This window comes from Oreochromis niloticus, linkage group LG20, assembly GCF_001858045.2.
Source record: "Oreochromis niloticus isolate F11D_XX linkage group LG20, O_niloticus_UMD_NMBU, whole genome shotgun sequence".
Classification (NCBI taxonomy): Eukaryota; Metazoa; Chordata; class Actinopteri; order Cichliformes; family Cichlidae; genus Oreochromis; species Oreochromis niloticus.
This window is the reverse complement of record NC_031984.2, coordinates 24,565,777-24,590,621: the sequence shown is the minus strand read 5'-3', so window position 1 is coordinate 24,590,621 and position 24,845 is coordinate 24,565,777. Positions and strand designations below refer to the sequence as shown.

Genomic DNA, 24,845 nt, shown 5'->3' with positions numbered 1-24,845 from the left:
GCACATTATTATTCTTGTCATGTGAAGCCCCACATGCAACTGTTCTGGAACACCGTTTTGGTTTAAAGAGATCTTCATTGATGAAGGTGATTAATTCCAAAGGTGACGTCTGATCAGACATACACAGACAATAAACTTAACATGAAAAGCCTCCAGTTTACTGCATCTGAGGACAGGAATGAGCCATACAGGTCTCAACAAACAAGAGTCACATTTATGACTCCAATGGCACTCTACGGGTTTGTTTCTTAATGAAGACAGCCATCCCACCCATGCAAGCAGAGACAGACACATTGACACACACTGTTCTGTTGTGGAGTCACACACACTGGGTCATATGCTCAAGTTTGCCTTAAGTGCTGAAAATCTAGTCTAACCTGGCAAAGATACTTCCATCCTATCAATACATGACCACCACCAGACCAATACACACCCAGACACATACAAACCTCTCATTTTACTACTGAAACTGGTTAAGCAAAAGTTAAAGATGTGCTCCCAAAACCACTGAGGAGGGGGGAAGAAATGCAATACAAGTGTAATCTTTAGTGTTTCCCCACACAGAGGCTTTAATTTGTTAGACCACTCAGCCAGATTAACCCTCAACCAAGTATGCTTGGTGATTCAGTTTAGCATCCCCCCCGCCACTCCAATCCATCAGAGCGAACAACTATCAGTTATATTGTTGGTCACCTTTGGAGTGACCTTAGGAGACCCTGACAGAAACTTGTGCAAGTACTACAAAAGTTCAGCTGCTAGCTAGCTAGCTCCAACTCTCATGTCATGTTCTCCTATCGGAAAGCTGACCAGGACACTGGACTAGTGGTCTTTCATATCATTCAGCCTTCTCTCTATTTTGTCTGGTGTTCAGATGGACTTCTGCCCTGGAGATCTCTTGCAAGAGTGCCACTATCCTGATCTTAAAACTTGGAACATTGCTAACTACTCTTCAACATGGAGCTAGCCGTTGACGCACTGGAGAACAGCAAATTATTGGAATCATTTGTCACAAAGCTGGCTTAACTTTACTTGTAGGTGAGCAGTTTTTAGGGTATTGACTGTCAGTTCTTTAAGGCGGCTTGGGAGCACCTTACCCTTGCATGCACCAACATGCATGTGTCCACTTATGAAGATCTCTAAACTAAAACTAGGCCCAGTCATTGCAGTCAATTCAGCTTTGACCAGAGCTGGTCAACAATGAGTGAGCTAAGTGGCATCATATTGTTTTTACAGAGGATTAGCTCACTAAATAGTCACTTTTAGCCAAATCAATAAATGCCCATAATTTCTGCTAATACTAGCATATCAATAAATAAATTACTTCAATGCTCCAGGGCTATATAGCAGAAGATGAAACTACCTTTAGGATTCTATTGAATCAATATAAGTTAGGTCTACTAAATGTTGACAAAGTATCCCACTATATAGTCAGTTCTCTTCACAGAAGCCTACAGGCTGGTCAGCGACCCCTTGGAAACCTCCAATTGCTAGTGAAAAGTGTAAATTTGCCAATTGGTTGGCAAGTGGTTGCTGGCTGTTGCTAGGCCAAAGTAGTTGCAAAGAGGTATACTTTGGTTCATTAAAACACAGTTGCAATTGCTTTGATTGCTCATGTATTTACGGGGTCACCAGTAGTTCGCATAGCAGATTCCAAATTGTCTGCAAACAACTTGTAAAGCAGAAGCATAAGATTGCACAAAAATGAATTAGTGTCAACATGAAGTGACACTGATCAGAAAGTGTTAACCATGCAGCCTAGATGTTTTTTGTTTTTTTTAATGTAATAGGACTTGCAGATATGATTAAAGAGACTAGACCAGCTCTTTTATCAAGATACCTTTAAGTGCTGAAGTAACATGTCACAAGTCTAGCCATCAGCTCAAGTATCAAACTACACCCCAGAATCAGAAATGACTTTACAGCTTCAGTCAGATGCCCACATCAATTTCTTTAGAAACTTATGACCACTGACAGAAACTCTTACAGGGGTCTCCGTGGTGCTGAGAGGAGGAGATGTAGATTCAGCCTGGGATATAAAAGTTTTCAAACCCGTAAGCCAACATGAGCCTGAGTCTTAAAAGAGCACTCAGCAGGATGCTGCTCATTCTCACCCTCACTCTAGTACTCACTCTGCATTGAAGCCGTTGACATGTAGGATCCTCATCTGTTTCACTATGGTGCTCTTTCCCGACTCTCCAGCTCCTGAGAGAGAAAAAGTGAAAATGGATTATGTATCTTACTGATACACTCACATGCACTCAGTGTTGGGATAAAATGGGCGTTTATCTGAAATACCAGTTTACAGTGCAAGTAAAGTACCACTTCCTGTATGTGGACACAAGCACTGTAGCTCACTACAAGGTTATAAAGGTTCCAAACTGTTATGGGTTTGACTGAATAAGCTCTAAAGAAAAAAACAAAAATCATGCACAACTTTTTTGGAAGAAGATTAGAGTATAGGCGGATTAATCTATGACATTGACTGATCGATCATAAGAGTGAGTAAATCGCTAAATTTACACTTTGATTAAGAAAAACAAACTATCAGTACAAAGCTGATGCTAAAGTTTTAAATATAACAAATACAGAGAAATGGGCAGCAAGTTTTCTACCATGATGTTACATTTTTGCTTTTGTTACAGAGGCTCATTCTCCTTTTGTTTTGATGACCACAATTAGCGTACAGTTGCCTGCAAACTGACAATTAGTGCAGCGCCCGCTGTTACAGGCATGTTCGCACCGGTGACATTACTATGAGGTCACAGAGGTGTGAGAACAAGTGCAAATAAGGCCACCAATAAAGCACAACACTATTAATATTATCCAAGGGGCCAGAGAACGAGAAGACCTTGAGATTCGTTTTTAAACTACTTCAAATAATGGTTTAATTTTGTTGCGTCTGCCCCTACAATCTCTTATCTTTAAGCAACTACGACAACAACAAAACAAACCAAACACCCAAAACAATTTGAAAGCTGATTACATATTTGTGTGTCCTGGGAGAAAACATGTCGAGGTGTGCACACAAGAGCAATATTCTGATCATTCAGCATTCAATATCACCCGGGATGGGAGACTTCATTCTGCAGCATCACAATGACTCCCCCCCCGGCCCCCCTAAAAAAAGCCAGCACCAAGAACCATCTGACAAGAACAAGGAGTCCATCAACAGATGTTGTAACCCCCCACAGATCCCTGATCTCAACCCCATGCTCTCAGTTAGACTAAGACTAGCTAAAAGTATAACGTGTCACAATTCTCCTAAGATAATGCATGAAAAATTTTGAATTGTCAAAAAATAAACAGATAAATTAAATCCAATTAGGGATTTGTGTTTGTTTTTAGATGTCAACAATACCCTTGTCCTCACTTTATCCGAGCCTGAACCTTGCTGTGTAATATTGTATATGGTCTGTGTGTTATTTATTTCCGTTTCTTATTTCTATTTCAACAGACTGAAATTGATAGCATGCAGCACTACGAGGCCGTTAGCGGTAAGCTGCAGGTTGCCAGATGAATTGCTTGGAACTGCTGTAAGAATGAAACTCACAGTTTTTGCCCTGTAATGTCAAACCTACAGCATGCAAGGCTACATGAGGAATGAGCAAATTATGTTACAAGATGCAATGTACACCAAGATGTATGCTTTTCCTGTTTTCAGGCCTATTTATATAAATTTTAAAAAAATAAATAAATAAAAATAAAATAAAAGGCCTGAAACAGCCGTCTTCTTTGTCATGTTAGTTATTTCTGGTGTTCACTTACATTTTTAAGGTAAAATTTAATTTACCCTGAATTAAATAAAGATATAAATATGTAAGTAAAAAACTAGTGTACTTAAGGTAAAGCTTAAACATAGACTTAATTAAGCACAAAGCCACAAGTACTTCAATTTGTTTGATTATTTAATATCAAGAATAAGATTAACTATTTATTAGGTGATTTTTTACTATTGCTTGACATGATATGAGTGACTGTTAAAGTAAATGTATAAATACATAATTACATGTAAAACTTATTTCGGCATTCTACAGTATTACAGCAATACTGAATATTTCACTTAAAGTTAAAGACGTAATAAGTGGCATGTTTGTACAGATGTCGTTTATCTTAGGGCTCTTTTCTCCCTTTCGGTCCTGCTTTGGACAAATGAAAAAAAGAAAAGAAAAAACTAAATACCTTTCCAAAGTAAAAAGACAAAGGCTAAAGTAAAAACTTAGTCAGCTTTACATTAGCATCATCTGACAGTTTGCGCCAGTTTAGGCAGCGATTCCCAGCACTGAGGTGCAACTGTTAGTCAGGCACATCAGAGAAGCCACACAAATCTAGGACTTGTGCATTTTGATAGTTCAGCTTGCTACAATGCATGTCATGAACTCGTAACATCATAACCTTATGTCACAGTGCTCCCCTCTTTCTGTGCCCATTACCCATCTTTTACCAGACTACATTGTTAAGCAATAAAATAAGGACATTAAATACTAAAGTAAACTTTAGTTTGGAGAATGTTAACCACACAAATGATTTTAAAAAGTAGGTCATATCTCCAAATGAGTATTATCCAAAATTAAAATACCGACTGACTTTAACACCTTAACAATGGCCTCCAATATGGAACTTGTCAGAAAGGAAAGGATTGTTGGACGTGATAATATAATCTACCAGGTTCCTCAATATGACTTCTGAATAACTGAAAACTAAAATAAAAAAAAAATAAAAAAAATAAAATAATAATAATAATAATAATAATAATAATAATAATAATAATAATAATAATTCAAAACTCATTTGGCATGTCCACTATCAGCATAGCTGCTAGTAGACCCTTTAACATTACTGGCAGATTTACTGTGGCAGTTCTATCAAATTAAAATCAGAGAAGATACACCAGAATGTCAGACATCAACCAGCCAGACACAGAATGATACAACAATACTTTGGTCCCTTATGTGGCAGGATTGTTGAAGAAAATCAAGATTTTTCTCCAAACATAACATCCCAGTGCACTTCAGGCTGAGCAACACCCTCAGACAAAAACTGGTTCATCCCAAGGACAACACACACAAACACAAGCTAAACAGCATAGTGTATGCAGTGCAGTCAGGAGTACCTGGACCTTTAAACAGGACAAACCAAACAACCACTTTACAAATGTATAACACAACATAGGAGAGCCACCTCAAGACTCAGCTGTACACTTGTACCTTAAGGAGAAGGACACCCGTGTTCACATTTTCATCCAAGACAGATGGTTTGAAAGGGGAGTGAAAGAGGCTATCTAGGTCCACTTTGACGTGTTCATTGTTGAACACCAGCTACAACGCAGTCTCAACAGTCCTTCCCAGGCATTTCAACCCCCACTCACTTTGCCTCAGGTGACCTCAATAGCTCACATGATGGTAGGGTGGGAGATATGATATAAGAAATTTCATACCATGGCCCCAGTGACAGAATGACCCATGCCCTTTTTTTACACTACTGATCACGCGAGATGCCACATGATCAATGTTGGGTCAAGGACCACCTCCAAAGAGACAACCCCAACTAAGGGTTCAATACCTGGGACGGTTGGTCATTTTGGAAGTGAAAAAGCCTCTGGGATAAACCTAAAGAAGCCCAGTTGTGTTCTTTTCAAGCATTCAAGACAACCATGATCTGGATGACAGAACCTGCAGAAACATTCAATCTAAAATCTGCCATTAGGCCCTTCACAGCCACAGAGAAGTCATCAGCACTGATAAACTCCTGCAACATTGCTTAAACTAAAACATCAGATTAGCTCCTAATATAGTGGTACGCTAACATAGCATTTAAAAAAAGTATCTTTTTTTGGGGGGGGGGGCTATTCCATAATGGCTACTTTTGTGGGGTTGACCAGTACAAGCACAGAGCAATCCAGCAGTCTTTTTGTCCCCCCCCCTACTGCTCAACTTTGCACAGATAGACAGAAAAGCTGAAAAGGAATGCTGTAATACTGTAGCTGGATCTGCAATTTGAAACAAAATATCCACCAGCATACACACAGTCATGAAAAGGCACCATTTTATCATGACAGTTCCCATCATAATAGACAAAAGTACCATGTGGTCTGAACCTGGCATAAGAAGGTCACGCAATTCACAACTTATCACTCACAGCACTTATCTGTGGCGCTTATGTAGGTTTAAGTTTTTGTTTTTTTAAATAAACAAACAACCCACCAACAAAAACCTTATATTTATGCACTAAGACTAATGCAGCTTCATGGTGATGCGAACCGTCCCTGAAGGAATTCCCTTTGCTAAAGATGCTATAGTCTGTAGAGATGGTACTGCTACCCTTCACCCATTGTGTCATATTTAACAGGTCTCGTTAACATGGACCTATTAAGGCTTTAATTAGACTGGATGGTTAATCAAAAGCATACCGAGCAAAAACACATCAATGATCTGCAAATTTAAACTTTGTGGGCATGCATGCTCAAAATTTTGCTCTGCCAGTAGATTGTCAACGTTTGTGTTTTAGCTAGGCTACAACACAAACTGACACCACGAATGCTGAAGAATCTGTTAGGTTTTGTGTCCAGCTTGAACTCTTAGACTCTTGGTCAATTTACTGCCTGTCAAGCTGCAGAGATCATCTTATTACCAACAAAGCTAACAAGGTCTAGTAGCAGGTGTGAACTGAGTGTCCCTTTTTTATGCTTACTTACCTTTGCTCACCCTTAAAAAAAAAAAAAAAAAAAAAAAAAGGAAACTTTTTTTTTTTTAAACAACGGTCGCATTTAAATCAAGCTGATATTTTAGATCTGAAAGAGAGCTAAAAATTACAGAAGGTATACTTGTTTTGTCTTTCATGTGAGTCTTGTCCTTCTCCTTTCCAAAAGTCATCACAACTTCCTCCCTAATGCAAGTAGTGACATGTCATACAATATCCACCCTCAATAGTGATATGTTCAAAACAAATTGATCCCCTCCCCCAAGGGTCCGCTGCAAATTCTTAGAAGTCAAAACCCTGTGAATGGATATACGAGGAGGGTACAGATGAGAGCTCTGCAGGAAAACAAAAAACACTCTTATATAATGAAAGAGACCCAGCCCAACTAAATTTCACTCACACAACCACATGTTGAGTCTTACATGTATTCATTTCTTCATTAACCAAGTTTTGGTGTGCTTTTCTTTGAGTCACATTATCTTATGTTTGGGCTACACACCCACAAACTGGCATGTGATGTAAAGCTTCTGTTAGTTTGGCAAATTTGAGGCCTGCATGCATGATTAGCGCTAACATGAGCACTGTTCAGCATGCTGCAAAGTCCCAGTTTAATACAACTGAAAAAGAAAAGGTGCTAAAGAACAAACATACATAACTTAACAATCAATTAGGACAGGCTGGTTCTGATTGATGTTGGCGCTCGTTAATCCTTTAACCACTGCCAGCAGTTTACCCCACCTTACAGGTTTGCCTCACTGCATACTCTAAAACCAGCCAATGGGTTGTGCTACAGCAGGTTTGGGGAGTTAGCATTGCAGAATGACAGTCTGACAGCAACATGCCGAAAACCCGGCACAGTATTGCCTTTTTGGCCTTATGCAAGAGCAAAGTCACACTGTTGACAAGGTTTCCCAAAACAACATCCCAGAAAGTTATGCAGGGAGGAAGCAGGGTCTCAACTGTCCAAACTGAGAGGCCTTGTCTGTAAAGCAGCAAGCACAGAAGATATCTAAAAATGTGTCAAACTCACCTAGAAGTAGTAGTCTGTGTGTTGCTCTGTAGATCTGTTTGTCCTTTTGGAGCTGCTTCTCTATCTTTTTGTTTGCTTCTCTTTGAGCCTTCTCCTCATTTCTCTGGTCTTCGGTCTTACTGTTGCCCAAACAACCCATCTTCCCGCAAGAAAAAAGAAAAAAGGGGGTCCAGGGGAGGAGGAAGAGGTGGTGGTAGAAGAAGCAGAGGAGGAGGAGGTGGTGGTGGAGGGGAGGGGAAGGGAAGGTGGGGGGGGTAATGTAGAAAGAAAAATAAATCAGATAAACTAGATGCCTCGTTTGACCCGCGGATTTGGCAGCAACGTTACCCACATTTACACCGTTTAAGGTCCGTGGCGCCCCTCTGTAGAGATTTAAGAGTCCGTAACGCGTATTTTGCTGTCAGAGAAAGGGCAGGATACTGTTGCTGACGACACGGAGGCCGCCTTCTCAGTTTGCTGAATCCGGCTCGGGCTTTTCCCTTTTATATGCAGCAGTTTGTGTTTCGTTTTTCCAAACTCGTCCCCCCCTTCAGCCGTGTAAGATAAAGACTTGTAATCCACAATGTCCGCTATAAGACACAAAAACGGCGGTTCACCTCAAACGGAGGCAGAAAAAACAGCCTAATTTGCATCTCCAAAAGCCCGGGTCTTGCGTCTCACAGCTGCCCGTGACAAGGAGCCGAACTCGGCGTGTCCGCAAAGCTCGCCAGTGCTGTAGCGCCGCTCGTTTCCACGTCGCTTTTCATGACAAACATTTCCATGGGTTTATACTTAGACTCTATATCTATTTTTCTGTCTCCCCGACGGCTGTCTTCATCGGGGACCCAGCAGGACAGCTGTAAGGAAAATAATATTTACACCCAAACGAGCTACATGTGTGGCATTCTCGCTTCTTCCGTCGTCATCCGGCTCTTTTTCATTCTCTGCATCAAATCAGCCCCAAACTCACTGCGGTTGTCTTTTCGTCTTGATCCCTCGCCACCTCCAAATCCGAAACGATCTAGTATCCCCCCTCCGAATTGTCCTCCTTATATGTGATGGCTGTTCCTTGCTGTTTTCTCCTCCAAAGGGCCTTCTCTCTCTCTGCCCCTCGCTTTTGTTGCTGAAATGTGTTATCAGCCCCTCACATCACCACCAAGCCTCCAAAACTGCGCACCGATAGACTTTTTTTTTCTTAATTTCTGGCTCGACTCCGGTGAATCCCTTCAAGAGAGAGAGGGGGGGAAATCATTACAAAAATAGGAGGGGGACAAAATAACAGAAAAAGAAAACGTGACCAAAGACGTGAAAATCCCTCGAAATGTATCCACGTTTCTTGCAGGTGAAAAAGCAACCCCCGCTGTCAGGCTCGGCTTTTATAACCTACATACGGCCTATACATGTGCACACGCACACACGCTGTCATACGAACATACATTTATATACACATATGTAGATTCCTCCTGAATCCTAGGTGGGTAAACAGGCTACAGACTTGACACTACATGTGCATTTACATTCACAAAAAGTAGGACGCGGGGCTGTTGTAGCAGCACATTCCCACCGTGAAGGCCGCTCCCCTCCTGGTCGCTGGTCGAGGAAGGTGAAAGACGGGAATACCCGATTCTTGGAGGTTATTATTTTCTCCCGTTCTCTCTTGCTTTCTCTCTCCGAGAATAGTAGCCTACATTGAACAGATAGACAGCGCTTTTAGAGAGACGGGGTGGGGCCACACAACGCTCATTGAACCCTGGGAAGGAAGGACCGAGAGAGGAGGAGGAGGAGGAGAGGCCGCTTCGCCTGGTCACGTGACCCGGGTGCGGAGCTGCGTCAGCAGCGTGGCTGTGCGGAGGGGAAAAAAGGCGCCCTCTTCAAGGAAAAAAGACCTGAGGTGGTTTGTATGCAGGAATAGCAGCACAAGACCCCTCTGAGCAGGGCTCCTCAAATCTTAGAAGACCACTAGATATGTTCTGTTACAGACATTTATTCAGGGAAAAGTACAATCACATCAGCAGCGGATTATACTGAGTTATATTATTAGGAAGACTGGTGCATTAAGTTACTTTCAAGAAATGGACTTAACACTATTATGCCCATTTCTTTAAATCTGCTAAAATATTTTTCCATAACTCACAATTAAAATAATCATTCTTTATCTTGTGAAATAAGCTGCCCTCACTTTAAGCTAATTCTGACAGGCTTTCTCTTGTAAAGCAGGTGAGTGCAACAGGCGCATCCAGCATTTTTTTCATAGTAGTGGCCATATGGGGGCCACTAAAAATATTGGGGTGGCACAACAAAAACAGAAGAGTGCCGGGCGCAGTGGAGGGGAAGGGGTGAAATCGTGAGGGACATACATAGTGACACAAATGACAAAAATAATGCTTCAGCTCATTGTAGGGTGTCTTCCTCTCTCTCTTCCCGCGCTCACATTTATTAAAATTATTACCAACATAGGACCCAGGGGCAGCCATTGGGGGGGGGCAACAAATTTTGGGGGGTGGCCAGTGCCGCCCCTGGCTCCCCATTGGCGTTGTCCCTGAATGAGCCAGGTGGGCTCACAGCCCCAGCTGTCTGCCTGAGGTGACTATATTAAAGTATATAGTATGTTCTTTCTGACATCATATAGAGCAGGGGTCCCCAATTCCAGTCCACGAGGGCCGGTGTCCCTGCAGGTTTTAGATGTGTCGTTGATCCATCACAGCTGATTTAAGTGGATAAATTACCTTCTCAACATGTCTTGAAGTTCTCCAGAGGCCTGGTGATGAACTAATCATGTGATTCAGGTGTGTTGACTCAGGGTGAGATCTAAAACCTGCAGGGACACCGGCCGTCGTGGACAGGGATTGGGGACCCCTGATATAGAGCCACAAGCAGAAGAAAACTGAGACTGAGCCTTAGCTTTTGACTTTGCACACACACTGACCTAATTTTTTGAAACTGAGTATTTATTGTTGTAATAGTACTACACATAAGAGAAAATAAGGGTCTCCTTTAATAACACAGGTGGTGGAACTGTTTTTGACTACTTAGTGTGACTCCATAAATTCATGAGAAAAATAAAACAGCGGTGTGCAATATTTTTTCCTATAAAATACTGTGAAATATAATTATCAAGTGGCATACCATGCAAATCTTTAGTGAGGGTTGAGGAGTCCCATAGTGTCCTCCAGACAAAAAATAAAATCCACATTTTTAAATTTATAAATCAAAGATATTAAAGCCACAGATAAAAGTCACCTGTGGCAGAAGCTGTATTTTCAAACACAAGTGAGTAGAGCCAGCTGTGCTGACATTAGCACTCTCTACTCCTAAAAGCTCTGACTGATACATACCAAAGTGTTCAGCTTCCTCTAGTTATCCATTATTTATTATAACCAAACCTACACACGTATTGACTTCATATAATATCCCGATCGAGTCCTGGGTGGAGTCTTTATCCCTTCTTCATCTAGATCTAGAGATATCAAATAAAATGTGCTATAGCCTGTGATAGTGGATGTAATCTATCAGTTCACTGCCACTGGAGCAACACAGCTCTCCTTTACCAATATTAAACACAATACTAAAATATCACAAGTCACAACCAGCTAATCTAAAGGCTAAATGACTTGGTTAAAGCATGGCTTTGAACTTTTATGTCCTGTTGACCTTTGAAAAGTTCATGTACATGCTTCAAAACAAATGCCTAAGAATCAGGAATCCATACTGCAGTTTGGACTTTTAGACACTGGGTGGCAGCATTTTTCTAAATCAGCGAGGCAGGTTTGATTTTAAGTTCTTTGCTTCTGAGTTATCCTCATGACATTAAAACATATTTGACTGTAGAGCACACCACGCCAAATCAAGTAACAGTATTTACAACATTTTTGAGTTTTGGATTGTTAATTGCTGTTGATTTTGTTTTCTGTTTGCTTTTGTTCCTTGAGTTTTGTTTAGCTCTGTTACTTTGCATTATTTATTTTTGTTACTTTATTCTAGTACAGTCTAGGCTCCCTAGATACATCTTGAACCTTTTTAAGTCTTTGTCATTATTCTGTTCCCTTTCATCTACTTCCTGTTTTATTTTATTAATCCTCTGTGTCTTTTGCATTGCTAGTAGTTTTAATTCCTTTCGTTAATCCCTTAATTAGTTACAGCTGCGCCTTGTTACCCTGGTGTTTCCAGTCTCCCTGATGTCTCCCTGTTGGTCTCAGAAGTCTGCATTTGGGTCCATAATCTGCGTTTTCTTGACAAAAATTAAATAAACATATTAAGTTTTAGATCTACATTTATGTTTAAACGTAAAAGTCACCATTTTATTGTACACATTTAAAAAAAAATGCTATTTTTTGAGTAAGTGAATCATATAGTACATTCTGAAAAATATCTAAGCTGTTTTCACTGACTTTCTTCTTTCTACTGATTTAAAACTAGAACCATGAAATTTTACCTGACCAATGCAAAAAGCAGGACTGAGGACTACCCTATGTGGTAGGCTTTGGTAGTGAGTCCGTTGCAGACTGGGAGCTCTTTAAAAATAATTTGACAAAATCCCTGAGGAGAAGCCTACCATCTGTTCAAGTAAAATAAAAAAAATAAAAAAGCCGCGCCACACCTTTTTGTTTTGACAACCATCTCTTTGAATATGCTAAAAGTATAAAACACGTGAAATCAAGTTGTGACTTCAAACTTGAAATCAATCACAATCTCCTGTTAACTGTGTCCCCATTCATTTGACTCACTAACTGCAAACTAATAGTATATATACCGCATATTGTTAGCGTTTAGTGTTAAAACTGGGGTATGCATATTGCTTTGCATGTCACTGGAGAAGGAACTCACAGTAACTTTTGTCATATTGTAATACAAATAGTCCAAAAGAGAACTAGACTCCTCCACCTTTTCTCTGTCCAGTTTTTCACACCATATCATGTGGGTAATATAAACTAGAATAAAGGCAGGATCTGCATGTTCCTATAGATCCATTAGTCCTTGGACAAATGCATAGTTTCTTGTATTTTTTTCTCCCTGCACCACCACCTTGATTTTAGATCAAACAATCAGGATGTGATCAAACTGCAGAGTTTCAGTTTTAATTCAAGAGGTTGAACAAAAGCATTGAGTTAACTGTTAAGGAACTAAAGTATTTTTATACATAGTCACCAATTTTCAGAGGCTCAATACTATTCACAATAACATCTGGAGATGATTCAGAGTGTCAAACTTGTATTTGTTAGCTGTTCACTGGAATTCTCAATATTTGACTTACAAAGAGATGTCAGTGCAAGTGCCCATCCTCGTGTGGGCTGAAACAAGTAAACCTATCAGAGAGACAGCAAAAACCTTCAGGAATAACCAAATCATAATCTAGTAAATTATTTAAAAGAAGAAAGGCTGAAACCAGATGAAACCAAGAAAAGTATAGAGAAGGAAAGAAATAGACTATGATGCTAAGCATCTGACTAAACATGGTGGAGGCAATGTTGAATGGAACCAGGTCACTAGTATTTATTGATGGTGTGACCGCAGATAGAGGTAGCAAGATAAATTATGTAATTTCCCATATGGAAACGATATATATGTAAATCTTATAAAGTTTGAATCTGTCTTGTGTGAAACTTGTATGAAAAGCATACAAGAGTGAAAACAGATATAAGATCCCTTGAAAAATTATATAAATGAAACTTGTATGTTTTGGATACTTCCTAAAACAATATATGAAAGTAATGAGAAAGTGGCCACTTTCATGAGTAAATCATATAAGCCTTATATGATTCACTATATGAAGTAGACCACATCTTATGTAAGTCTTTTATAAGTTTTTACTATTTCTTTTCCATATGGGTTAGTGTACAGGGTTACACTTTCTACTCAGATTCAGCCACAAAACTGGCCAGAGAGCACTTCACAATGGAAATGGATAATGATCCAAAAGCATACTGTACATGCAACACAAGAGTCTCTCAAAACAAACAAATAACACAAAAATGGGCTGGTCTTTAATGGCCAAGTCAGTCACCTGATTTCAAGCAAAAAGACAAAACTGAAGCAGACAGACCTACAAACAAAGGCCTAGTCTGTCAAAATCAGCATTTGGTGATGTCCATAGTTTCTAAACTTCAGGCAGTCATTGACTGGAATAGATTTTCATCCAAATTCTTATATTTAAAATTAATGTAGCTTGTTTACTTAATTTTGACCCTCTGATAATATGAGACTATGTATAAAAATGACAATACCTGCTAACCAGTTAATACATCATATTTTTTAAATCCCCTTGAATTAAAGCTGAAAGTCCACATTTCAATCAGATCCTGATTTTTTTATTTAAAATCTACAGTCATACTGTACAGAAGCGAAAGTACAAACACTGCTTCACTGTCCAAAAACCTAACTGTCTCTGCATAATGCAGCCTTAATATCAAGGCAGGTGTGGGTTTATTTGTATTTTTAAGGCGGTAGAGTGAAGTGCATCAGTGATGTATGCTGGCAAATGATCTGTAAATGTTAGAGGAACTGAAGTGAGACTGTTCCCGGCAACAGATCAATATTGGCTCAACACCCATCGAAACCAGGGTGCTAAACTCAGAGAGTAAAACTCACATTGAGTCAGAGTGCCATTTCTACCGATTTCTGTGCACGTCCTCTTGCGCACATGCTGAGCATGAATTATCATTCTGATCTTAAAACTAAAACCTAGGAAAGGTGACAACATCTCAAATATATTTTCCTATCTCTTAAATAGCTAAAGACACATGCACACTCACATGCGCTCACATCCCCACCCAGGAACCTTCTAGGGCATGTCCGATGGCATCTCTTTCTAACTGCACTGTCATGAAATGTTAGCTGCACACTCAGCACTCATTGTCATCATGATCAATTTAGATTTACTGCTGAGGAGTAATTCAGCCTTTTTTTCTTTCTTTTTTTTTACACTCGGGGTGCTTATCTGCACGCAGAGAAACGTCATCTAAATATCTATAAACATACACAAAAGGGATTTATTAGTATAGCTTGGGAAACTACAGCTTGACTTTTTGTGGCGTTGTAATGTAACAACAATTTAAAAGTTAGATGTTAAGCATTAACGGTAAGCATGGTCTAAAATCCCTCCTCCATTCTCTTGTCTGGCTGCAAGAGATTCCACTGCCACATTGTTAACAAAACACTTTATTTTATGCAGCTGATATTTTCATTATTGGTTATTGCTTAGTCCATAAAAAACATTTTAAAAAAAGGTCCAATACAATTGGTGGCATCTCTTTTGTCTGAACACTCAAGTGTCCTTATTTGAATCTTTACCATGTAAAATAAAGAAAAGGAAAGTTTAAAGTCTTTAAATTAATTAAAGACCAAAATGTGACTTCTATTCACAAGTGTCATTTCTGCTGCTGTGGTTTAGACGGGGAAAATAAGATTCACACTCAGTACCCCGCTAAAACTCATAGGATACGTTATGAATTTGATTAAAAGATCACACATAGATTAATCTGCTATACAAAGTGCTGATTCCTTGCAATATATAAACAAGAAGAAAACTGTGACATTTTAGGACAACGACTACTACTTTTAATGTTTTAAGTTATCTTTTTTTATTTAAGAAGCTGGTATTTATTTTTTTTCCTGTTCTTATACACAGCAAATTCCTGCATTCCTGCAATACTGCAATTTAAATTAACTGAAGAAAATTTTACACTACCTAATGCATAAACTCTGTTGCTTTCTCAAATCTGTGCCACAGTTAATTAAATACTAATAAAGTGCTTTTCCAGTCTCACTCTACTAATAGTCCTGGAAGACGCTATTTAAGCACATTTACATTATTTATGTTGCCAAAACTGTCATTTGAAACACAAAAAGATCATACTGGATTTTTCTCCCCCCAACCTTCCTCTTATATTTAGAACAAAGTTAATGTTATTGCATTGTAAGTCCTTGCATTGATCATCCCTCTGTAGTCACACCAGCTCTTTAATGGCCTTACAGCCATGAATATTAGATACACTTCCCTTCACCCCTCAGTGCAAATATGATGAGCCAGCCTGACGTGGCTTTAAGGAAACAAACAACGAGATACGAGAGTATCTGTATGGCTTTCACATATATCAGATAGAGAAGGTTCTGGGATACACTAGTTCGAACATAATGCAAGAATGAAGGCATGGATGCAACTTGCACATGCAGAAACTTATAATACTCCCCAATGACACAAAAAAATCACTGCTGCACTTTGCTGTTTGTCTGCTTTTGTGTAATTCTGCAAGCGTGTTTTACAGTGAAGCAACGATAGTGGATATTCTCCTGAGTGAGATTAGCTACAATATGAGGATAGTAACAGAGATGCTGGGTTACAACCCATTATGTCTGGGAGAGAGATAGACAGAGAGAGAGAAAGGGAAAGAAGAGAGAGGTGAGGAGGAGGAGGAAAGGAGGGTGTGACAGAAACACAAGCGAAGAGCAAAGGGAGTCATTATCCGCACACAATATTTGCATCTGCTGTGTTTTTTAATCGCACTGCTTCTCGTCCTCCTGTTATTTTTTTCTTTGCTGTACTATAAGATGCTTTGATTGAGGCAACATGAATTCTCTTCTGACAAATATGTGAGCGGGCTGAAATTTCCCTCCACATAACTAAGTCACTTACTTATTTATGCGGACATCCAGCGGGTGAGAGCATCTGAAGGAGCTGTTTGGGTGTCTCTGACACACAGAGGAGGACATGGCGGGGGACCTCGTGGTTGGGATGCTCTATAACTTGTTACTACCCCTGCTCCTGCTCACTGGTGAGTTGATGCCTGTATAATTATTTCATTTTTATTTATTTGTACTGCTGTTGTTGGTGGTTTTGTCCGGAGATAGTGGGGTTTGTAGGGACATGCTATAGACACGGTTTCAGATTTTTGGGTGTAAAAGTTTACATGACAAGAATTTTCAGGTGATTACTAAAGGTTGCATATCGTTAACACAACATAAGCTGGGTAAAAGCTACTGGTGAACCCCTGTTGCAGCATATTATCGAGACACAAAAATAATAATTCACACTCATTTTGTGAGAAGCAATGTGCTTTCAGATTAAACCGGAGGTAGACCGTGCTGATGTAAAACAGTTACACCTATCTGAGCGGCATTTCTGTACCCACCATCAAGTAAACTGTTTAAGTGAAACCTGCACATAACGTCCCTATGTGCTGCAGGGTAAGGTTAACACTTAACCTCTGCTTGCCGCTTAGGAGCATTTTGATGATCATTTGTTGGTATTTGTGCTGCCATAAATGTTCTCATTTTGCTGTTATAATGTTGTTTAAAATGAATGTATCATATTTGAGGTTAGGTATGAGGTAGTCAGACATATTTTCTGTATTAAACAATTTTCTTTAAGATTCTAACAAATCATCCTTAGATTTCAGAAGTACCAAAATATTAGCTGAATTGTAGGGCTTTTTTAAATTAGTTAACTAAATTAATATTTATTCCTGTTCCAAAATATTTTAGGTCTACTTGTTGAACTCAGGTGTTTTCCAGCATAGAGGAAACCATCAAAAACCATCAGCATCTGTAACCAGCTTTGTTAACTAAGGTTTCCTTGCTAAAACTAATATAATGGCTTATATTAATGGCAGTAACAGCTTATCAGGGATTTTTCCTACACATAAGAAATCCCCCCGGAAGTGTGTAACCTTTTTTAAAAAAAACAACTTTAGGTTGGGGTTAATTCAATTATGCATAAAGTGCACCTTTGCTTATCAAATGGGCAGGAATAACAGGAAAACGATAGGGCTTCTGTTAAGTAGTATACACTCACTGCTGTTACTACAAGCAGAGTAATCATACTGATGTGGTTAGGCAACCCAGAAAAACCCTCTTTGAGCCAGGTGTTATAAATTGTTATACTATAAAAAAAATCAAAGGTATAGTAGACACAGTTTATTCTTTTGCCCTTTATTTTATTATTATGTATGTTTTATTATTGTGATTGTGATGTATACTTGCTACTTTAGATGAAACATTCCGAGTATTTTAGAGGTTATAAGATAATAAACATTAAAAAGAAGCATGCTGTACCTTATAAAAATACTCCTTTTCTTTGAATTTCTCTCAGACCCATTGTGTTTTTTCCCCTCTGCTTCTCAGCTTCATCTTTCCGCTATAATGGTCTGTCACTGGTATATTTCCTGTTTTTGCTCATCTTACCGCTGCTGCCGAACCCGAGTCTGGTCACCATGAGAGGTGAGAGGGGCTCCAGAAGCTAATGACATCATCTGGCATGTTGTTGCTCTGATTCAAAATATAAAGGTCTCGGTGCAAACTTGATTCAAATCTAAACAACGTCAGTGATTCAGTCTTTTTTGCCTGAACTTTAAGCTTATAAGATTATTCCAGCATGTAGCAGGTAATTGCAGAGAAACAATGTTAATTTCCTACCTTGTGGGTTAGAGAAAATGCTTTCACTTTGTGAAACATTTCTTGTGATGTTTTGTATAAAATTTGCGGTTCCACATATTTGTACACCAAATGCTCTGTGGCATGCAAACCTAATATTGATCTGGCATCTTAGTTTAACAATTAAAATCTATGGTTAAAACTGATAAAAGTTAAGATAATTTTTAGAAATGTAGAATTAGCTTCATGACCCTGACGTCATTCACTCACCCTCTTTCTTATGTCTTCTTTTGATTTTGGCATGTTGCGCTAATATTGAGACCGTTTAGCCAATTCATGCTTCTGAGTTATAAAGTCTCTGTGTGACAAATCATACTCCAAACAATTATCAATGCTTTGAGGTAGTGTTTTGGGCAAATACTTTTTCGTTTTCGCAAGGTCAGGTTGGTATTACTTGATCATTATATATAAGTTCATATAACTATGAATTTATATATTTGCTTATTTTAATTTAGTCTCTATCTTAACTGGTTTTTGTATTTTTTTTATGCCATTTAATTCTTTTTATTTATTTTACACCAATTTGTGTACAGTTTTGTGATCATGTTACTTACCTACTTATCATTTCAAACTTGTATTTTGTGTTTTTGCTGGTTGCCTTTCCTTTTTTTTAAACTTAGTTTAAAGAGCGGAAACAGTTTCACATGAGCTACGTGCAAAAATAGGAGAAATCAGTTAATCTGATGTAAAGTAAAACAAATTTAAAGACAAGCACAGGTAAATCAAAATGTGTGCGATGTGTATATGTCTACAGCATGTGTGTGTGTGCCTTCTCTGTATTGATCACTGCATTCTGATGAATTAAAGTATATGTATCCCTCCCTCAAAGTACTTTGTAAAGGGGAAGTGGTTTGAATGGTCAAATCAATTATACATAGCCTGGTAATTACAGCAAGGAATTAAAAGATGTGATGTCAGCATTTTGACAGCATTTCTTCTTTCGCTCTTTTTCTATGCCTCCATATAAAAACTGTTTGCCCTTCAGCTTCATAAATCCCCCTGCTATAATCTTACTGCGCTTGGACTAAGTGGTGAAGCCTGTGTACATCGTGTGTGTGCGGCTCATGGGTTTCTGTGCACCCACCTATGCTGGAGAGAGTGTGTACGTGTGTGTTTTATGAAACAATGCTTTTAGTAAAAAGCGTGAACATCGACAACACATTTGCTGGCTCAGCTAATGCTAAGCCACGTCAGCTATTAGTGCTTTGTATCTCCAACCTTTTGATTACAAGAACTCTAGCCCTGAGACTATGAACTGTTTTATTTATTTGAATATACAGCCAAAATCGCAACAAAGCAACTCACTTTAAAACTGTCATTAATATCTTTAATGACAGTCTTAAAGATAATAAATTGGGAACTTGTGCAAATAATGTTGTGACACGAGTGTGATTTCAAAAATAGTGCCACGAAGAGATTTCATTGGATAAATAGTTGTACTAGACCAGTCGTGACAGAGACAGTCTTTCTTTCTTTGATAAGAAACTGGAGTATGGACAGAACCAGTCCAATTTACTGCCAAGTGTCTGGGAGACAATATTCTGCTGAACAATGTCTGAAGAGAACCACAGGATGCATCCATTACTGTGTGTTTTTGTGTATCTGTGTCCCAGAACTCAGAGAGTAACATGCCGGCTTTATTTAAGGGGAATAAAAATGATTATTGAGTTGAACAGGAGACAACAAAACACGTGGTGTACAGCAAAGATAAAAGCAACTTCTATTTTTATTCAAACCAACTTTTCTCTGCAACTACAGCTGTGGAATTAATCCTACTTAATTTCAGACATAATTCTGGCTTCCTACAATTATAAAAGAATATAATTGAGATAAAAAAAAGACTATTGCATAACATTTTGTTTTGCAACAGTTTGCTTGCTTTGCCTTTCAGGACATCTCTTTCTTTGACTTTTGTTTCTCTATAAATTTTGTACCAGGGTGTCACAGATTTAGTCCTGCTCACATTTCATTTACATATTTATCTTTTATATATGAATTAAGGTTAAAGTTTGAAGAAAGTTGAATTGACTCAGTATTTTCAGTCTATGAGTAATTGTGTTAATTATTTGTGATTTCATAATCGATAAAAATAATAGATTTTGTCCTAATTTCATAAAGTTTTCTTGGTAACATTTAGAGGGAGAGAAATTGCTAAATATTAAATATTAAAACATCAAAGTCACACCTCGGGACCTTTTCTATCAACATATATAGTGAAATACATCATTTGTTTCCCCTGAGAGACAAATTTTGTATTTTCTCCTCTGTAATTCACCACAATGGATTTTAAATCAAACAATCACGATGCGATTGAAGATTGAAGAACTTCATAAATGGGAATACAAAGAATTTACAACAAGATGCAAACCACAGGTTACCATGAAAATCAAGAGGGAAACAGCCTGAACAGCCCTGGGGAAAAAAAAAATTCTTGGACAGATGAAGCCAAGATTAACTTGCACCAGAATGATGGGGAGAGTAAAATGTGGAGCAGAGGAGAAACTGCTCCATGATCCGAAGCTTACCACATTATCTGTCAAACATGGTGGTGGTAGTGTTATGGTGTGGCCGTGTATGGTTGCCAGTGGAAGTGGGTCATAACCATTGAATATTCTTCAATGATCAAGACAGACCCTTATCTCAACACAACAGATCAGTTTTATAGTTACTAAGAGACAAAACTGAGGGCAGAAAAACCCACAAGCAAGCAGCAACTGAAACTGGCTGCAGTGAAGGCCTAGCAGAGCATCTGATGGGAAGAAATGCAGCACTGGGTGGGGTCGATGGGTTCCAGACTTCAGGCAGTCATTGACTGAAAAGGGTTTTAATCCAAGTATTGAAAACAATCCTTACATTCAAAGTAATGTTGGTTTCTCCAATTAATTTTGAGTCTTTGAAAATGTCGGACTATGTATAAAAATGCTGTAATTCCTAAACAGTTTTTACAAAATTTGTTACAGAAGCTATCAAGGAAAGCTGATAATCTGCACTTTAATCACATTGTGATTGTTCAATTTAAAATCCACTGTGGTGGTGTACACAGGTGTTAAACTACAAACTATGTGATGGTCCAATAAATTATGGGTACCATAAACCAATTCTAGCTCATTACACAGAACAAAAGACTTTGTTCTGAATTCTGTAACTGCGCTCACTTTTGCTTCCTGCTTGCTGCTGGTCTTAGGTCAAACTGGGCAGTTCCTGCGGCTGATTATCTACACGAGTTTGATGTTCCTGACCCTGCAGTGCTTCATGCAGATCCCCTTCGCATACATTCCTCCACAAGGTGAAAACAAAACTTTTGTCACAATAAATGAGCGATTTTTATAATAAAATGTAACCAATCCTCCGAGCAGACCTCAAAGACAGCCCAAAAATAGTTTGACTATAAAACAGTGGAAAGAAATACCCAAGTAAAGCAGGAATAATGCTTTTTAACTTGATGGCTGTTTGGTTTTCCCTTTTTCTAACAGTTAGTGGCTTCTGGGATGGATTTCTCTACCATTTGGGAATTGTAAGGTAGGCAGCCTGTGTTGTGTTTTTTTAAACGTTCTTATAAAAATACTGATTGATTATATATATATATATATATACAAACCGGATTCCAAAAAAGTTGGGACACTAAGCAAATTGTGAATAAAAACTGAATGCAATGATGTGGAGATGGCAAATGTCAATATTATTTAAAGGAAAAATATGTTGATTCAAAATTTCACGGTGTCAACAAATCCCCAAAAAGTTGGGACAACTAGCAATAAGAGGCTGGAAAAAGTAAATTTGAGCATAACGAAGAGCTGGAAGACCAATTAACACTAATTAGGTTAATTGGCAACATGACTGGGTATTAAAAGAGCTTCTCAGAGTGGCAGTGTCTCTCAGAAGCCAAGATTGGTAGAGGATCACCAATTCCCACAATGTTGCGCAGAAAGATAGTGGAGTAATATCAGAAAGGTGTTACCCAGCGAAAAATTGCAAAGACTTTGCAGTTATCATCATCAACTGTGCATAACATCATCCGAAGATTCAGAGAATCTGGAACAATCTCTGTGCGTATTGGACGCCCGTGATCTCCGGGCCCTTAAACGACACTGCACCACAAACAGGAATGCTACTGTAAAGGAAATCACAGAATGGGCTCAGGAATACTTCCAGAAACCATTGTCAGTGAACACAATCCACCGTGCCATCCGCCGTTGCCAGCTGAAACTCTACAGTGCAAAGAAGAAGCCATTTCTAAGCAAGATCCACAAGCTCAGGCGTTTTCACTGGGCCAGGGATCATGTAAAATGGAGTGTGGCAAAATGGTCAGACGAGTCACGATTCAAAGTTCTTTTTGGAAATGTGGGACGCCATGTCATCCGGACCAAAGAGGACAAGGACAACCCAAGTTGTTATCAATGCTCAGTTCAGAAGCGTCTCTGATAGTATGGGGTTGCATGAGTGCGTGTGGCATGGGCAGCTTGCATGTCTGGAAAGTCACCATCAATGCAGAAAAATATATTCAGGTAACATATGCTCCCATCCAGACGTCATCTCTTTCAGGGAAGACCCTGCATTTTTCAACAAGATAATGCCAGACTACATTCTGCATCAATTACAACATCATGGCTGCGTAGGAGAAGGATCCGGGTACTGAAATGGCCAGTCTGCAGTCCAGATCTTTCACCTATAGAGAACATTTGGCGCATCATAAAGAGGAAGGTGCGACAAAGAAGGCCCAAGACAATTGAACAGTTAGAGGCCTGTATTAGACACGAATGGGAGAGCATTCCTATTGCTAAACTTGAGAAACTGGTCTCCTCGGTCCCCAGACGTCTGTTGAGTGTTGTAAGAAGAAGGGGAGATGCCACACAGTGGTGAAAATGGCCTTGTCCCAACTTTTTGGGGATTTGTTGACACCATGACATTTTGAATCACCATATTTTTCCCTTCAGATGATAAATTTTCTCAGTTTCAACTTTTGTTCCGTGATTTATGTTCTATTCTGAATAAAATGTTGACATTTGCCATCTCCACATCATTGCATTCAGTTTTTATTCACAATTTGTTTAGTGTCCCAACTTTTTTGGAATCCGGTTTGTATACATATATATATATATATATATATATATATATATATATTTTGATGTATCATCTATTGGAGATCAGTGAAGATCAAACGTTAATGTGTGTGTATTTTCAGATTTAGCTCAGTTGATCCTGGGAATATTGTGCGTCTCCTGCTCCCAGACGTGGGCCTCTTGGTCTCCACGTTGTTCATACTGAGGCTCTGCAGGAAATTGCTACGCCCTGTGCCCCAGGTCAACCTCCATGAAAACGGAATCCCGCCCTCTGAACCGCAGGTAACCACTCGCACATCAACAGCTATAGTCACTATGACATAACATTACCCTTGGGGTATCAAACATAAGGCCCGGGGTCCAGAATTGGCCCAGCAAAGACTCCAGTCTTTTTTCTTATATTAAGACATCTCAGGGATTAAATGTTTAGCTAAATGTATTTACAATGACAGAATGGGGAGTTTCAGTGGTCTGACGCACTTAATATCAAAGCAGGCTGTATGTGGCCCATGATGTTCTATTGGTTTGACTTCCCTGCATTAAGCTAACAAAGTGCTGATTGTTTCATGGGTCTTTCAGGATGTGGAAACCTCTGACACGGAGTCAGAGGATGGAAGTGAAATAGAGGGTTCGTCCTTTGACAGCTCAGAAGAGACTACCATGCCGGTACAATCGGGTCCACCACAGTTTGTCCAGAAGCTCATAGTGTTTGCAGCTGGACTGAGGCTGCTGCTGTCGGCTATCATGAACACAGCAGGGAAGGTGGTGGTGACTCTGCTGCTGGGGTTGGCAGGTACAATACAGCAGCAGCTTTGTGCATGCCAGCTTTCTATAGCTTAAAAATGGTAAGTATTGCCTAATTCACCTTTTTTCTTCATGGCTTGTCATCTTTTATGTGTGTACAGGTATCATACTGCCCTCCCTTACCTCAGGAGTGTACTTCGGGGTGTTCTTGGGGCTGGTATGGTGGTGGGTGTTTGGCCGCTCCATCAGCATGCTACTCTTCAGCTCCCTGTGTGTGATGATGGCCATTTTCAGCGGAGGACACCTGCTGGTTCTGTATCTCTATCAGTTGCCACTTTCCCAGGAGCTTATACCACCAGAAGACGTTTATGCCAGGTATAGAAATAAGAGTAGATATTTAAATTATATCAGTCTGGTTCTTCTATTTCTTTATTTAAATTCTTTTTACTAAAAATATGCCTCACACTTATTCTTTTTTCTCTCTCCCTTTAATCACCCATTCATCTCCAGATTGTTTGGTATGATAGGAGTCATCAGATCCGACACTTCAAACCTGCACTTTCTTAGCGTGCACACAAACGTCAGCTGGCCAGACTTCCTCAACCCTTTGGTTCTTCTACTCCTCTACTACACACTAGTGGCTCTGCTGCACAAATGGGTTCATGTCACAGAGAAGGTGCGTGTGTGTGTGTGTGTGTGTGTCAGACTAAATATGTTTAGTCAAAAGTCATCTGGGATAGGTTCGAAATGACAAACACGGGCTTTTTGTTAAGTAAAATGAGAAAAATACATGCTCACACACATCAGAGCTCGTGCAGCTTCCTGGGCCGAAGACAAGCCAGTGACAAAACACGCACAATCACAGACAATGATGCAGACAGCTGGGTTATCTTAAGTCACACAAGATCCAG

General features: G+C 39.3%; 2 protein-coding genes across 7 annotated transcripts in view; one reads left to right on the top strand and one right to left on the bottom strand.

Moving 5' to 3' along the window:
• The window catches only part of gnas (GNAS complex locus), a 39,649-nt gene extending 15,426 nt beyond the window's left edge, over positions 1-24,223 (bottom strand). The window contains exons 1-5 of one of the 6 annotated variants that reach the window (XM_003444766.5): positions 9,270-9,515; positions 8,676-8,929; positions 8,058-8,562; positions 7,727-7,865; positions 2,130-2,202 (exon numbers count right to left, since the gene is read on the bottom strand). In XM_003444766.5, coding sequence (XP_003444814.1) covers positions 2,130-2,202; positions 7,727-7,865 — 212 coding nt within the window. In that variant the 5' untranslated portion in view covers positions 8,058-8,562; positions 8,676-8,929; positions 9,270-9,515. Of the gene's footprint in view, positions 1-2,129; positions 2,203-7,726; positions 7,866-8,057; positions 8,930-9,222; positions 9,519-24,117 lie in introns of those variants that run through there. The other 5 variants (XM_013271090.3, XM_013271089.3, XM_013271088.3 and 2 more) reach the window with 5 other exon arrangements.
• On the top strand, positions 16,357-24,810 carry LOC109196175 (piezo-type mechanosensitive ion channel component 2-like). Its single transcript, XM_025901538.1, has 8 exons — positions 16,357-16,473; positions 17,822-17,917; positions 21,315-21,416; positions 21,604-21,649; positions 23,313-23,472; positions 23,770-23,983; positions 24,096-24,309; positions 24,445-24,810. The coding sequence occupies exons 1-8, from the start codon at positions 16,410-16,412 to the stop codon at positions 24,683-24,685; spliced, it is 1,137 nt and encodes a 378-aa protein (XP_025757323.1). The 5' UTR covers positions 16,357-16,409; the 3' UTR covers positions 24,686-24,810.
• The last annotated feature ends 35 nt before the right edge of the window (positions 24,811-24,845 follow it).

Bases quoted from the DNA above. Each gene is read 5' to 3' on its own strand.
- LOC109196175 (XM_025901538.1), top strand. From the start codon at position 16,410: ATGGCGGGGGACCTCGTGGTTGGGATGCTCTATAACTTGTTACTACCC. The intron at 16,474-17,821 runs GTGAGTTGATGC...TCTGCTTCTCAG, and splicing joins ACCCCTGCTCCTGCTCACTG to CTTCATCTTTCCGCTATAAT. The intron at 17,918-21,314 runs GTGAGAGGGGCT...TGCTGGTCTTAG, and splicing joins GAGTCTGGTCACCATGAGAG to GTCAAACTGGGCAGTTCCTG.